Raw genomic sequence first — 12,902 nt, forward strand, 5'->3', positions numbered from 1 at the left:
TAACTTTAGGTTTGGTTTATTCTTTTTCTATTAATAGTCACTGAGGTTGTAATGTTAGGATGTTAATTCGTGATCTTTCTCCCTTTTTGATGTAGATATTTAATGCTATAAACTTCCCTCTTAGCACTGCTTTTGCTATATCTCACAGGTTTTGGTGTGTTATGTTTTTTTCATTCATTTCAGAAAAAATAGTTTCTGACTTAATTTTTATTATCAACCCAGTGATTAGTCAGGAGCATGCTCTTTAATTTTCATATATTTACGTAGCTTCCAAAGTTCCTCTTGACATTAATTTCTAGCTTTATTCCACTATGATCTGAAATAATTTGATTGTTTCAAAATGATATTATTTTGATTGTTTTAAATCTTTTAGGACTTGTTTTATGGCCTAACATGTTGTCTATCTTGGAAATGTTCCATGTGCTGATGAAAAGGATGTATATTTTATGGTTGTTGGATAGAATGTTCTGTAAGTCTGTGAATTTCCTTTGGTCTAAAGTCCAGTTTAAGTTCAATGTTTCTGTTAATTTTCTGTCTTGGTGATCTGTCTAGTGCTGTGAGTAAGGTGTTAAAATCCCTACTATTACTGTATTTCTGTCAAATTCTTCCTTTAGGTCTAGTAGTATTTGTTTTGGGTGCTCCAAAGTTGGGTGCATATATATTTAGAATTGTTATATTCTCTTGCTGACCACTGTTAATCTTCTGGCTCTCAAATGGTTCCTTTATCATTACATAATGACCTTCTTTGTCCTTTACTACCTTTTTTGATTTAAAGTCTATTTTATCTGATATAAGTATATCTACATCTGCTTGTTTTTGGTTTCTGTTTGCATGGAATATCTTTTTCCATCTCTTTGCAATCAATGTATGTGTCTTTACAGGTGAGTTTCTTATAGGCAGCATATAGTTGGATAATGTTTTTAATCAATTCTGCCAATCTGCATTTTTTAAGTGGGAGTTTTAATCCATTTACATTCAAGGTTAATATTGATACATGAGTCTTTGTTCCTGTCGTATTATTGATTGTTTTCAAGCTGTTTTATAAATTCTTTGTTTATTTGTCTTTTTCTGTCATTGTGGTTTGATGAAATTCTGTTGCATTGACTTTTGATTCCTTTCTCTTCCTGCTTTCTGTGATTGTTTTGTATAAACACACAAAGTGAGTTTTATATTTACCTGTGTTTTTGTTATGGTGAATATTGAGATTTCATTTCCATGTTTAAGACCACTTTGAGCATTTCCTGTTGTGCTGATTTAGTGTTGACAAATTCACTCAGCATTTGCTTGTCTGGGAAGAACTTTCCTCTTCATTTATGAAGCTTATTCTGGCAGGATACAAAATTTTTGGCTGACAAATAACATTTTAAGCATATAGAAAATACATCAAGTAATGTAATAAACCTGTCACCCAGCCTCCACTGGTACAAATCATGTGCCATTTTTGTTTCATCTATATTTCAACTCACTCCTCACTCCCCCAACTGTATTATTATTTTGGGTTTTTTTGTGAAACAATGTATATACATTAAAAAGTAGAATCTTAACTGTATCCTTTTGAGAAAACAATGTACCCATATAAACTTCCTCCTTCTAAGAATAAAATTCCCAGTCGGGTATGATGGCTTATGCCTGTAACCCCAGCAATTTGAGAGGCCGAGGTGGGCGGATCACCTGAGGTCAGGAATTAGAGACTAGCCTGGCCAACATGATGAAACCCTGTTGCCACTAAAAATACAAACGTTAGCCTGGTGTGGTGGTGCCTGCCTGTAGTCCCACCTACTTGGGAGGCTGAGGCAAGAGAATCACTGGAACCCAGGAGGTGGAGGCTGCAGTGAGCTGAGATCATGCCACTGCACTCCAGCCTGGGTGACAGAGTGAGACTCTGTCTCAAAAACAGAAAAAAAAAAAAAAAAAAGAATAAAATTCCCCACTTCACAACCATTAATGTGCATATGAATCTCATGGGAATATGATGTGTCAGAGGTTGAAGAGGTGGCCACGAAAAGTATTTTGATGGCAGGCTGGAGAACATCATGAGAGTAAACTTCGGGCCTGTCGACTATCATCTTGGCAATAAGTATTGAATCTTAGCCAAAGTGCTTGGATGCAAAGTGGAGCCAATCAGTAAATCCATCCCCCCTGCTTTTCCTGGCCATGAGGTAATTGGCAGCCTAGTTCATGTCTTGATGGGAAGCTCTGCCATGTGGAAGGATCACATCTCAGGTTTCTTGACAACTGGATGACTTTTGAGAACAGATCTAGGACAGATCTATTCTTGGATTGTGGATAGGCATCAGCCTACTAACGTCATATGGAACAGGTGACATCCAAATATGTTAAGAACCTCTGACAATGAAGAGTAAAACACAAACTCAATTTTAAAAGGCATGGGACCTATGAAAACATTTTATGGTAAAAGAAATACAAATGCTCATTTCCCATATAAAGAGGCATCCAACCTCAGTGGTGGTCACAGGAAAATAAATTACAAAAAAAAAGTTTTCTGTGACCATCAGTTAGGAAAATAGAATGCTTCCCACTAATCTTTTCATGGTAAGTAAAAACATACTAGCCAGGCATAGTGTCTCATGCCTGTAATCTCAGCACTTTGGGATGCTGAGGCATGAGGATCCCTTAAGTTCAGGAGCTTGAGGCTACAATGAGCTATGATCATGCCCTCTAGCATGGTTAACAGAGAGTGAGACCCCGTTTCTAACTAAATAAATAAATGAGTGAATGAACATACATACATACATATATACACACTGTTTTTTACATGTGTATAAGGACTGTAAATGGCCTTTTAAGGCACAATTAACGAATATGTGTTGAGTTGAAAGAAACATGTTCTTGCATGCAGGATTCTACCTCCTGGAATGCATCTGATGACACTACTTGAAAATGTGTGTGGAAATGCCCATGCTAGCATGTTGGTGGTGCACATATAAATAATAGAAAAACAAAACAAAACAAAAAGAAAAGTACATATATGTGAGGAATCTTATTGGTTATCCTGGGTCTCTAAGATAATGTTCATAGAAGCAAAGCAAGTCAAATGAAGAGCAACTGAGCAGGAAACGAGGGGGGAAAATACCCTCAGAGGCGTCAGATTATCTCATTACACTTAAGTTTTGCTGATGCTTCAAGTTTCCTGGGTAAATTATGCAAAAGCATCTCTCTCTGAAAACCTTCTTGCTGCAGAACAAACCATGTTTAGTGTCTGTATGTGTCTCAACTTCCCATCTGCCCCTGGTGGATGGGAAAAAGGGCATGGTCCTTGCTTGTGTTTTGGAGTGAAAGAACCATTAAAGGTCTGGTAAACTTTACCAAGGATTCTCCCGGTCTCATTTCAGATCCAACTTCCAACTCCAGGCAGCCTCTGTGTTTTTTTTTTTTTTTAATGTATAATCAAGATGTACTTTGATTTGGACTCTATTGCTATTGGCCTGTATATGCAGTTTCAAGATGGCCCCACACACCTGCCTGCAATGATCCTTCAGGAATAGAATGGGTTTCTGAGTTGAGGAACTTGGGAGTATACTGAGCGCTTTGTGTATTTTTATTAAGTTTCTCTATTCATGCCAGGAGAAGGCTGTGGACAAAAAGTAAAGGAGGAGACACTGGAATCCTGATGTCCAAGGATTCCAGTGTTCAAGGATTATTTCAATCCTTCAGATATCTCATTTTTGCTTTGTTTCTTCTGTCAGTCTTAGTAAAGGGTCCTGGAGTCAGAAGTTGCTGAGGATTTCTTGGTTTCAGCATCTGCTTCTTATTTAAGCCCAGACAAGTGGCCAACTAGGTGTCTTGCAATTCATAATGCAAAGTCCTATCTACAACTTATTGTAAAGAGAAACACAAAGCGAAAGAACCAAAGCATGCAAGGTTGATGATAATCCAGCTGAATGGATCAGCTTAGATCATGGATGCCGAGCAGACTCTACAGAGCACAGTGGGACTCCGAGGGTGACTGAAGGAGAATGAGGTAGAGGGAAAGTTTCCCTCTTCAGCTGGACTTTTTGCTGCCTCAAAAATTCAGTTGAGGGGGTGGAGCCAAGATGGCCGAATAGGAACAGCTCCGGTCTCCAGCTCCCAGCCCCAGCGACACAGAAGACGGATGATTTCTGCATTTCTGCTTGAGGTACCGGTTTCATCTCACTAGGGAGTGCCTAACAGTGGGTACAGGACAGTCGGTGAAGCGCACTGTGCGTGAGCTGAAGCAGGGCGAGGCATTGCCTCACTCAGGAAGCGCAAGGGGTCAGGGAGTTCCCTTTCCTAGTCAAAGAAAGGGGAAACAGACGGCACCTGGAATATCGGGTCAGTCCCATCCTAATACTGCGCTTTTCCAACGGGCCTGGAAAACGGCACACTAGGAGATTGTGTCCCGCACCTGGCTCGGAGGGTCCTATGCCCACGGAGTCTCGCTGATTGCTAGCACAGCAGTCTGAGATCAAGCTGCAAGGCAGCAGCGAGGCTGGGGGAGGGGCGCCCGCCATTGCTCAGGCTTGCTTAGGTAAACAAAGCAGCCAGGAAGCTCGAACTGGGTGGAGCCCACCACAGCTCAAGGAGGCCTGCCTGCCTCTGTAGGCTCCACCTCTGGGGGCAGGGCACAGACAAACAAAAACTCAGCAAGAAACTCCACAGACTTAAATGTCCCTGTCTGACTGACAGCTTTGAAGAGAGTAGTGGTTCTCCCAGCACGCAGCTGGAGATCTGAGAACGGACAGATTGCCTCCTAAAGTGGGTCCCTCACCCCTGAGCAGCCTAACTGGGAGGCACCACCCCAGTAGGGACAGACTGACACCTCATTCAGCCAGGTACTCCTCTGAGACAAAACTTTCAGAGGAACTATCAGACAGCTGAATTTGTGGTCTCACGAAAATCTGCTGTTCTGCAGCCACCGCTGCTGACACCCAGCCAAACAGGGTCTGGAGTGGACCTCTAGTAAACTCCAACAGACCTGCAGCTGAGGGTCCTGTCTGGTAGAAGGAAAACTAACAAACAGAAAGGACATCCACACCAAAAACCCATCTGTACATCACCATCATCAAAGACAAAAAGTAGATAAAACCACAAAGATGGGGAAAAATCAGAACACAAAAACTGGAAACTCTAAAAAACAGAGCACCTCTCCTCCTCCAAAGGAATGCAGTTCCTCACCAGCAACGGAACAAAGCTGGATGGAGGATGACTTTGACGAGTTGAGAGAAGAAGGCATCAGACGATCAAACTACTCTGAGCTACGGGAGGAAATTCAAAACAATAGCAAAGAAGTTAAAAACTTTGAAAAAAAATTAGAAGAATGGATAACTAGAATAACCAATGGAGAGAAGGGCTTAAAGGAGCTGATGGAGCTGAAAGCCAAGTTTCGAGAACTACACGAAGATTGCAGAAGCCTCAGTAGCAGATGCGATCAACTGGAAGAAAGGGTATCGCTGATGGAAGATGAAATGAATGAAATGAAGAGAGAAGGGAAGTTTAGAGAAAAAAGAATAAAAAGAAATGAACAAAGCCTCCAAGAAATTTGGGACTATGTGAAAAGACCAAACCTACGTCTGATTGGTGTACCTGAAAATGATGGGGAGAATGGAACCAAGTTGGAAAACACTCTGCAAGATATTATCCAGGAGAACTTCCCCAATCTAGCAAAGCAGGCCAGCATTCAGATTCAGGAAATACAGAGAACGCCACAAAGATACACCTCGAGATGAGCAACTCCAAGACACATAATTGTCAGATTCACCAAAGTTGAAATGAAGGAAAAAATGTTAAGGGCAGCCAGAGAGAAAGGTCGGGTTACCCACAAAGGGAAGCCCATCAGACTAACAGCTGATCTCTCAGCAGAAACTCTACAAGCCAGAAGAGAGTGGGGGCCGATATTCAACATTCTTAAAGAGAAGAATTTTCAACCCAGAATTTCCTATCCCGCCAAACTAAGCTTCATAAGTGAAGGAGAAATAAAATACTTTACAGACAAGCAAATGCTGAGTGATTTTGTCACCACCAGGCCTGCCCTAAAAGAGCTCCTGAAGGAAGCACTAAACATGGAAAGGAACAACCGGTACCAGCCACTGCAAAAACACGCCAAATTGTAAAGACCATGGAGGCTAGGAAGAAACTATAGCAACTAACGAGCAAAATAACCAACTAACATCATAATGACAGGATCAGATTCACACATAACAATATTAACGTTTAATGTAAATGGGCTAAATGCTCCAATCAAAAGACACAGACTTGCAAACTGGATAAGGAGTCAGGACCCATCAGTGTGCTGTATTCAGGAAACCCATCTCACGTGCAGAGACACACATAGACTCAAAATAAAGGGATGGAGGAAGATCTATCAAGCAACTGGAAAACAAAAAAAGGCAGGGGTTGCAATCCTAGTCTCTGATAAAATAGACTTTAAACCAACAAAGATCAAAAGAGACAAAGAAGGCCATTACATAATGGTAAAGGGATCAATTCAACAAGAAGAGCTAACTATCCTAAATATATATGCACCCAACACAGGAGCACCCAGATTCATAAAGCAAGTCCTCAGTGACCTACAAAGGGACTTAAACTCCCACACAATAATAATGGGAGATTTTAACACCCCACTGTCAACATTAGACAGATCAACGAGACAGAAAGTTAACAAGGATATCCAGGAATTGAACTCAGCTCTACATAAAGTGGACCTAATAGACATCTACAGAACTCTCCACCCCAGGTCAACAGAATATACATTTTTTTCAGCACCACACCACACCTATTCCAAAATCGACCACATAGTTGGAAGTAAAGCTCTCCTCAGCAAATGTAAAAGAACAGAAATTATAACAAACTGTGTTTCAGACCACAGTGCAATCAAACTAGAACTCAGGATTAAGAAACTCACTCAAAACCGCTCAACTACATGGAAACTGAACAACCTGCTCCTGAATGACTATTGGGTACATAATGAAATGAAGGCAGAAATAAAGATGTTCTTTGAAACCAACGAGAACAAAGACACAACATACCAGAATCTCTGGGACACGTTCAAAGCAGTGTGTAGAGGGAAATTTATAGCACTAAATGCCCACAAGAGAAAGCAGGAAAGATCCAAAATTGACACCCTAACATCACAATTAAAAGAACTAGAAAAGCAAGAGCAAACACATTCAAAAGCTAGCAGAAGGCTAGAAATAACTAAAATCAGAGCAGAACTGAAGGAAATAGAGACACAAAAAACCCTTCAAAAAATTAATGAATCCCAGAGCTGGTTTTTTGAAAAGATCAACAAAATTGATGGACTGCTAGCAAGACTAATAAAGAAGAAAAGAGAGAAGAATCAAATAGATGCAATAAAAAACGAAAAAGGGGATGTCACCACCGATCCCACAGAAATACAATCTACCATCAGAGAATACTACAAACACCTCTATGCAAATAAACTAGAAAATCTAGAAGAAATGGATAAATTCCTCGACAAATACACCCTCCCAAGACTAAACCAGGAAGAAGTTGAATCTCTGAATAGACCAATAACAGGTTCTGAAATTGTGGCAACAATCAATAGCTTACCAACCAAAAAGAGTCCAGGACCTGATGGATTCACAGCTGAATTCTACCAGAGGTACAAGGAGGAGCTGGTACCATTCCTTCTGAAACTATTCCAATCGATAGAAAAAGAGGGAATCCTCCCTAACACATTTTACGAAGCCAGCATCGTCCTGATACCAAAGCCTGGCAGAGACATAACCAAAAAAGAGAATTTCAGACCAATATCCTTGATGAACATTGATGCAAAAATCCTCAATAAAATACTGGCAAACCGAATCCAGCAGCACATCAAAAAGCTTATCCACCATGATCAAGTGGGCTTCATCCCTGGGATGCAAGGCTGGTTCAACATACGCAAATCAATAAATGTAATCCAGCATATAAACAGAACCAAAGACAAAAACCACATGATTATCTCAATAGATGCAGAAAAGGCCTTTGACAAAATTCAACAACCCTTCATGCTAAAAACTCTCAATAAATTAGGTATTGATGGGACGTATCTCAAAATAATAAGAGCTATCTACGACAAACCCACAGCCAATATCATACTGAATGGGCAAAAACTGGAAGCATTCCCTCTGAAAACTGGCACAAGACAGGGATGCCCTCTCTCACCGCTCCTATTCAACATAGTGCTGGAAGTTCTGGCCAGGGCAATCAGGCAGGAGAAAGAAATAAAGGGTATTCAATTAGGAAAAGAGGAAGTCAAACTGTCCCTGTTTGCAGGTGACATGATTGTATATCTAGAAAACCCCATTGTCTCAGCCCAAAACCTCCTTAAGCTGATTAGCAACTTCAGCAAAGTCTCAGGATACAAAATTAATGTACAAAAGTCACAAGCATTCTTGTACACCAATCACAGACAAACAGAGAGCCAAATCATGAGTGAACTCCCATTCACAATTGCTTCAAAGAGAATAAAATACCTAGGAATCCAACTTACAAGGGATGTGAAGGACCTCTTCAAGGAGAACTACAAACCACTGCTCAATGAAATAAAAGAGGATACAAACAAATGGAAGAACATTCCATGCTCATGGGTTGGAAGAATCAATATCGTGAAAATGGCCATACTGCCCAAGGTAATTTATAGATTCAATGCCATCCCCATCAAGCTACCAATGACTTTCTTCACAGAATTGGAAAAAACTACTTTAAAGTTCATATGGAACCAAAAAAGAGCCCACATCGCCAAGTCAATCCTAAGCCAAAAGAACAAAGCTGGAGGCATCACGCTACCTGACTTCAAACTATACTACAAGGCTACAGTAACCAAAACAGCATGGTACTGGTACCACAACAGAGACATAGATCAATGGAACAGAACAGAGCCCTCAGAAATGATGCCGCATAGCTACAACTATCTGATCTTTGACAAACCTGACAAAAACAAGAAATGGGGAAAGGATTCCCTATTTAATAAACGGTGCTGGGAAAACTGGCTAGCCATATGTAGAAAGCTGAAACTGGATCCCTTCCTTACACCTTATACAAAAATTAATTCAAGATGGATTAAAGACTTATATGTTAGACCTAAAACCATTAAAATCCTACAAGAAAACCTAGGCAATACCATTCAGGACATAGGCATGGGCAAGGACTTCATGTCTAAAACACCAAAAGCAATGGCAACAAAAGGCAAAATTGACAAATGGGATCTCATTAAACTAAAGAGCTTCTGCACAGCAAAAGAAACTACCATCAGAGTGAACAGGCAACCTACAGAATGGGAGAAAATTTTTGCAACCTACTCATCTGACAAAGGGCTAATATCCAGAATCTACAATGAACTCAAACAAATTTACAAGAAAAAAACAAACAACCCCATCAAAAAGGGGGTGAAGGACATGAACAGAAACTTCTCAAAAGAAGACATTTATGCAGCCAAAAAACACATGAAGAAATGCTCATCATCACTGGCCATCAGAGAAATGCAAATCAAAACCACAGTGAGATACCATCTCACACCAGTTAGAATGGCCATCATTAAAAAATCAGGAAACAACAGGTGCTGGAGAGGATGTGGAGAAATAGGAACACTTTTACACTGTTGGTGGGACTGTAAACTAGTTCAACCATTGTGGAAGTTGGTGTGGCGATTCCTCAGGGATCTAGAACTAGAAATACCATTTGACCCAGCCATCCCATTACTGGGTATATACCCAAAGGACTATAAATCATGCTGCTATAAAGACACATGCACACGTATGTTTATTGCGGCACTATTCACAATAGCAAAGAGTTGGAACCAACCCAAATGTCCAACAACAATAGACTGGATTAAGAAAATGTGGCACATATACACCATGGAATACTATGCAGCCATAAAAAATGATGAGTTCGTGTCCTTTGTAGGGACATGGATGAAACTGGAAAACATCATTCTCAGTAAACTATTGCAAGGACAAAAAACCAAACACCGCATGTTCTCACTCATAGGTGGGAGTTGAACAATGAGAACTCATGGACACAGGAAGGGGAACATCACACTCCGGGGACTGTTGTGGGTGGGGGAGGGGGAGGGGGAGGGACAGCATTAGGAGATACACCTAATGCTAAATGACGAGTTAATGGGTGCAAGAAATCAACATGGCACATGGATACATATGTAACAAACCTGCACATTGTGCACATGTACCCTAAAACCCTAAAGTATAATAAAAATAAAAAATAAAAAAAAATACACACACACAAAAAAAAAAAAAAAAAAAATTCAGTTGATTGGGTTAGCTTTACATGTGATCTAATCAGTCCAGTGCAGTCACATTTGATCTAATCATCTCCTCCATTTTCAAGCTAGGAAATGATATTTTATTTGATGTTTACTTTTTCTCTGCATTATTATGTTATCACATATGCATATATCTAATATAATGAACCATAATTTGATATTTGTCATTTCCAAGCATTTGAGAAATTATAACATCTGTGTGTACAATTTTAACACTACATATAATTTTCTTCATGTGCAAAATATATATACACATGTCAATATGTGATCTGTCTAATTCTGCATCTTGAAATCTGGGCAGGGTCTTAAATACTTCTAGGTGGGTATTGGGGCACAAATCAGATAAGCATAAGTTCCTTGCATTCCTGTTCCTGTGCCCCCAGCTTTGAATTCCTGCTTATTAACGTGATGATGGGGCTCTGCAAGTCTCCCCTTATCTGTATCTAGGTCCCCAGGGCATTCATGATGGAAAAATTTCTTACTGAGGTCATGATGAGTGGCAGGAGGGAGAAATCTCTTCAGCCAGTAGGACTGACCCATGTCCAGCTTAAGGGCTTAGAAAAGCAGGTTCACAAGAACAACCTGCACCTGATTCTGGGCATGTGCGAGAGAGTGAGCACCTTTCACTGGAGCTTCACTGTGGGATGGGAAATGAAGACCAGACTCCCACTGCCCCTCCATCTAATGCCCTATTGACCCACCTTCTTTCCAACAGATCTCCTTTACAGAAAGGGGTTTGGATAAGGAGGAAAGACCATCAGAAGAAAAGATAAGACACTCTCTTCTCATTCCAGTAAGAGCCACATGCAAGGCAAGGTAAGGCATTTGGCTGTTCCTATGTAGGTTGGCAAGAGGGGTAGAATTAGGGATACTGATCTGTGTCTTTGGTGGGGTTTCATTTTGAGATTAGAAATGGGAAATGACTTATAGTCATCAGAGAGATTTCAGAAATATGGCGATCATCCCCTGGAATTCTATGCTTCCCATTCACACATGACACTGGTGAACAGCCTTGATTGAGAGAATGACCCACAAATATGGGTCAAGTATAGACTTTGCAGCTCTGTGCCTAGGAAGAGATGAGTCACCTAAACTTTCTTTTGCACTGAGACCACAGCCCAATTCAAATGAGGAAGGGAATTCCAAGGAAACTAAGCTCAAAGTCAGAAACAGCACTGCTAAATTATGTAAGATGGGATTCTTCCAAGGTGAGAAGAGATAGTGGATGGGTAAACACAGCCTCCTCTGGGAAGGGAACTGGGGGCTTTTTGGCATCCAGGGTCTTATAAATCTTGGACTCTGGAGAACAGAGAAGAACCGAGTTTTGGTGGCGACCTCAGCTCTGGTGTGTCCAGGATGGACTAGAGCGCCTAAGGTGTTCAGTTGGAGGCAGTCACTCAAAATTCCATTTTATCCACAGAATCAGAGTCCAGCTCAGATGGGGGAACTCTAGGAAGAGAGAAATCCATTCCATGGATAACTGCCAAGATAGAGCAAGTAGGATCTTGCTTTTTTGTTCCAAAAGGCAGATAAGCAGGTTATTTATACAGAGATTGAGCAGGAAAGGGGTTTCTCAGTGGCTGAGAGGATTTTAGAGATCCTGACGTCCAGAAAGCATTTGGGGTCCCAGGAGGGGTTTAGCCTCCCTTCATTAGGGAGACAGAGGGGGCAGGGAAGGAGGAGGAAAGACAAGTGGGGTTCACCTGAAGGTGCGTGGGGACATTCTGGGAATGAGCATCCATGGGAGCTGTTGTGGTGAGTCACATGCTTCCTCTTCAGGACAGCATCAAGGACATGAGCCAAAACTGCAAAAGGACTGCTTGACTTTGGAAAAGAAACCAAAGGCCTCTGACACTGTACACATCAGTGAAATGAGGAGACCCATGATGCCTGCTGTGGGGGACCCCCAGAGGCCCACACCGGGCACAGCGAGTGGCCTAGATCTCAGTCTCAACAGACCACCCACTGCCACTTCAGAAAAGCCTGGTGACCTCTCTGCACACTCCGTCTGAAGCCATTTATCACAACACAGCCCAGGTGTGGGAACAGTAGGCCTATTCTCTGCTGACCTGGCAGCACCTGTCTGAGCTCACCTGGCTCCAGGGGCCTCTGTGCTGTGGTACAAACCTGTGCCATGGCCATCCAGATGGCCTATGTCTTCCCCTCTGAGGGCTGGCTCATCCCAGCCACACTCCCTGTTCCCTAGGGTGGAGAAGCTCAGAGCTCCTCCTAGGAAGAAAATGGACCCACCCTTTCCCTGAGAGGAGATAAAGGAGCCTGTTGGTGGATCAAATGAGGCTTTAGCTGGGGTCACCCAGACCCTATTCAACAGAGGACATGGCTGTGTGAGAGTGAGAACAAAAACCTGCTACTTCTCAGGCAATTTTAGACACATGGTGTTAATACATGACAAAACCAGGGCAATCTTGGGAAAGGAGTTTGAGCAATATCCTCAAAGTGGAAACTGTGTTTCGTTTAAGTCTAAAACTACTGACAAATTTTGTATTTCATGTTAGACATTTGATGTCTTTGGATGTTTTATGACAGTCACGCATTTCTTTGTAATCAGAAAATATTAGGGTATAATCATTCATATGTGTTTGTGTATTGAAAAGTACAGCAAAATGAATATATATGT

At 41.4% G+C, this 12,902-nt stretch overlaps 1 protein-coding gene across 1 annotated transcript; it reads left to right on the forward strand.

Annotated features, from left to right (window-relative positions):
• The first annotated feature begins 1,983 nt into the window (after positions 1–1,983).
• On the forward strand, positions 1,984–12,451 carry LOC115831141. Its single transcript, XM_030797723.1, has 4 exons — positions 1,984–2,320; positions 10,980–11,080; positions 11,685–11,761; positions 12,044–12,451. Exons 1-4 carry the CDS (start codon positions 2,312–2,314, stop codon positions 12,274–12,276), a joined length of 420 nt encoding a protein of 139 aa, XP_030653583.1. The 5' UTR covers positions 1,984–2,311; the 3' UTR covers positions 12,277–12,451.
• The last annotated feature ends 451 nt before the right edge of the window (positions 12,452–12,902 follow it).

The sequence above is a fragment of the Nomascus leucogenys genome, chromosome 2, assembly GCF_006542625.1.
Source record: "Nomascus leucogenys isolate Asia chromosome 2, Asia_NLE_v1, whole genome shotgun sequence".
In the NCBI taxonomy this organism is placed as follows: Eukaryota; Metazoa; Chordata; class Mammalia; order Primates; family Hylobatidae; genus Nomascus; species Nomascus leucogenys.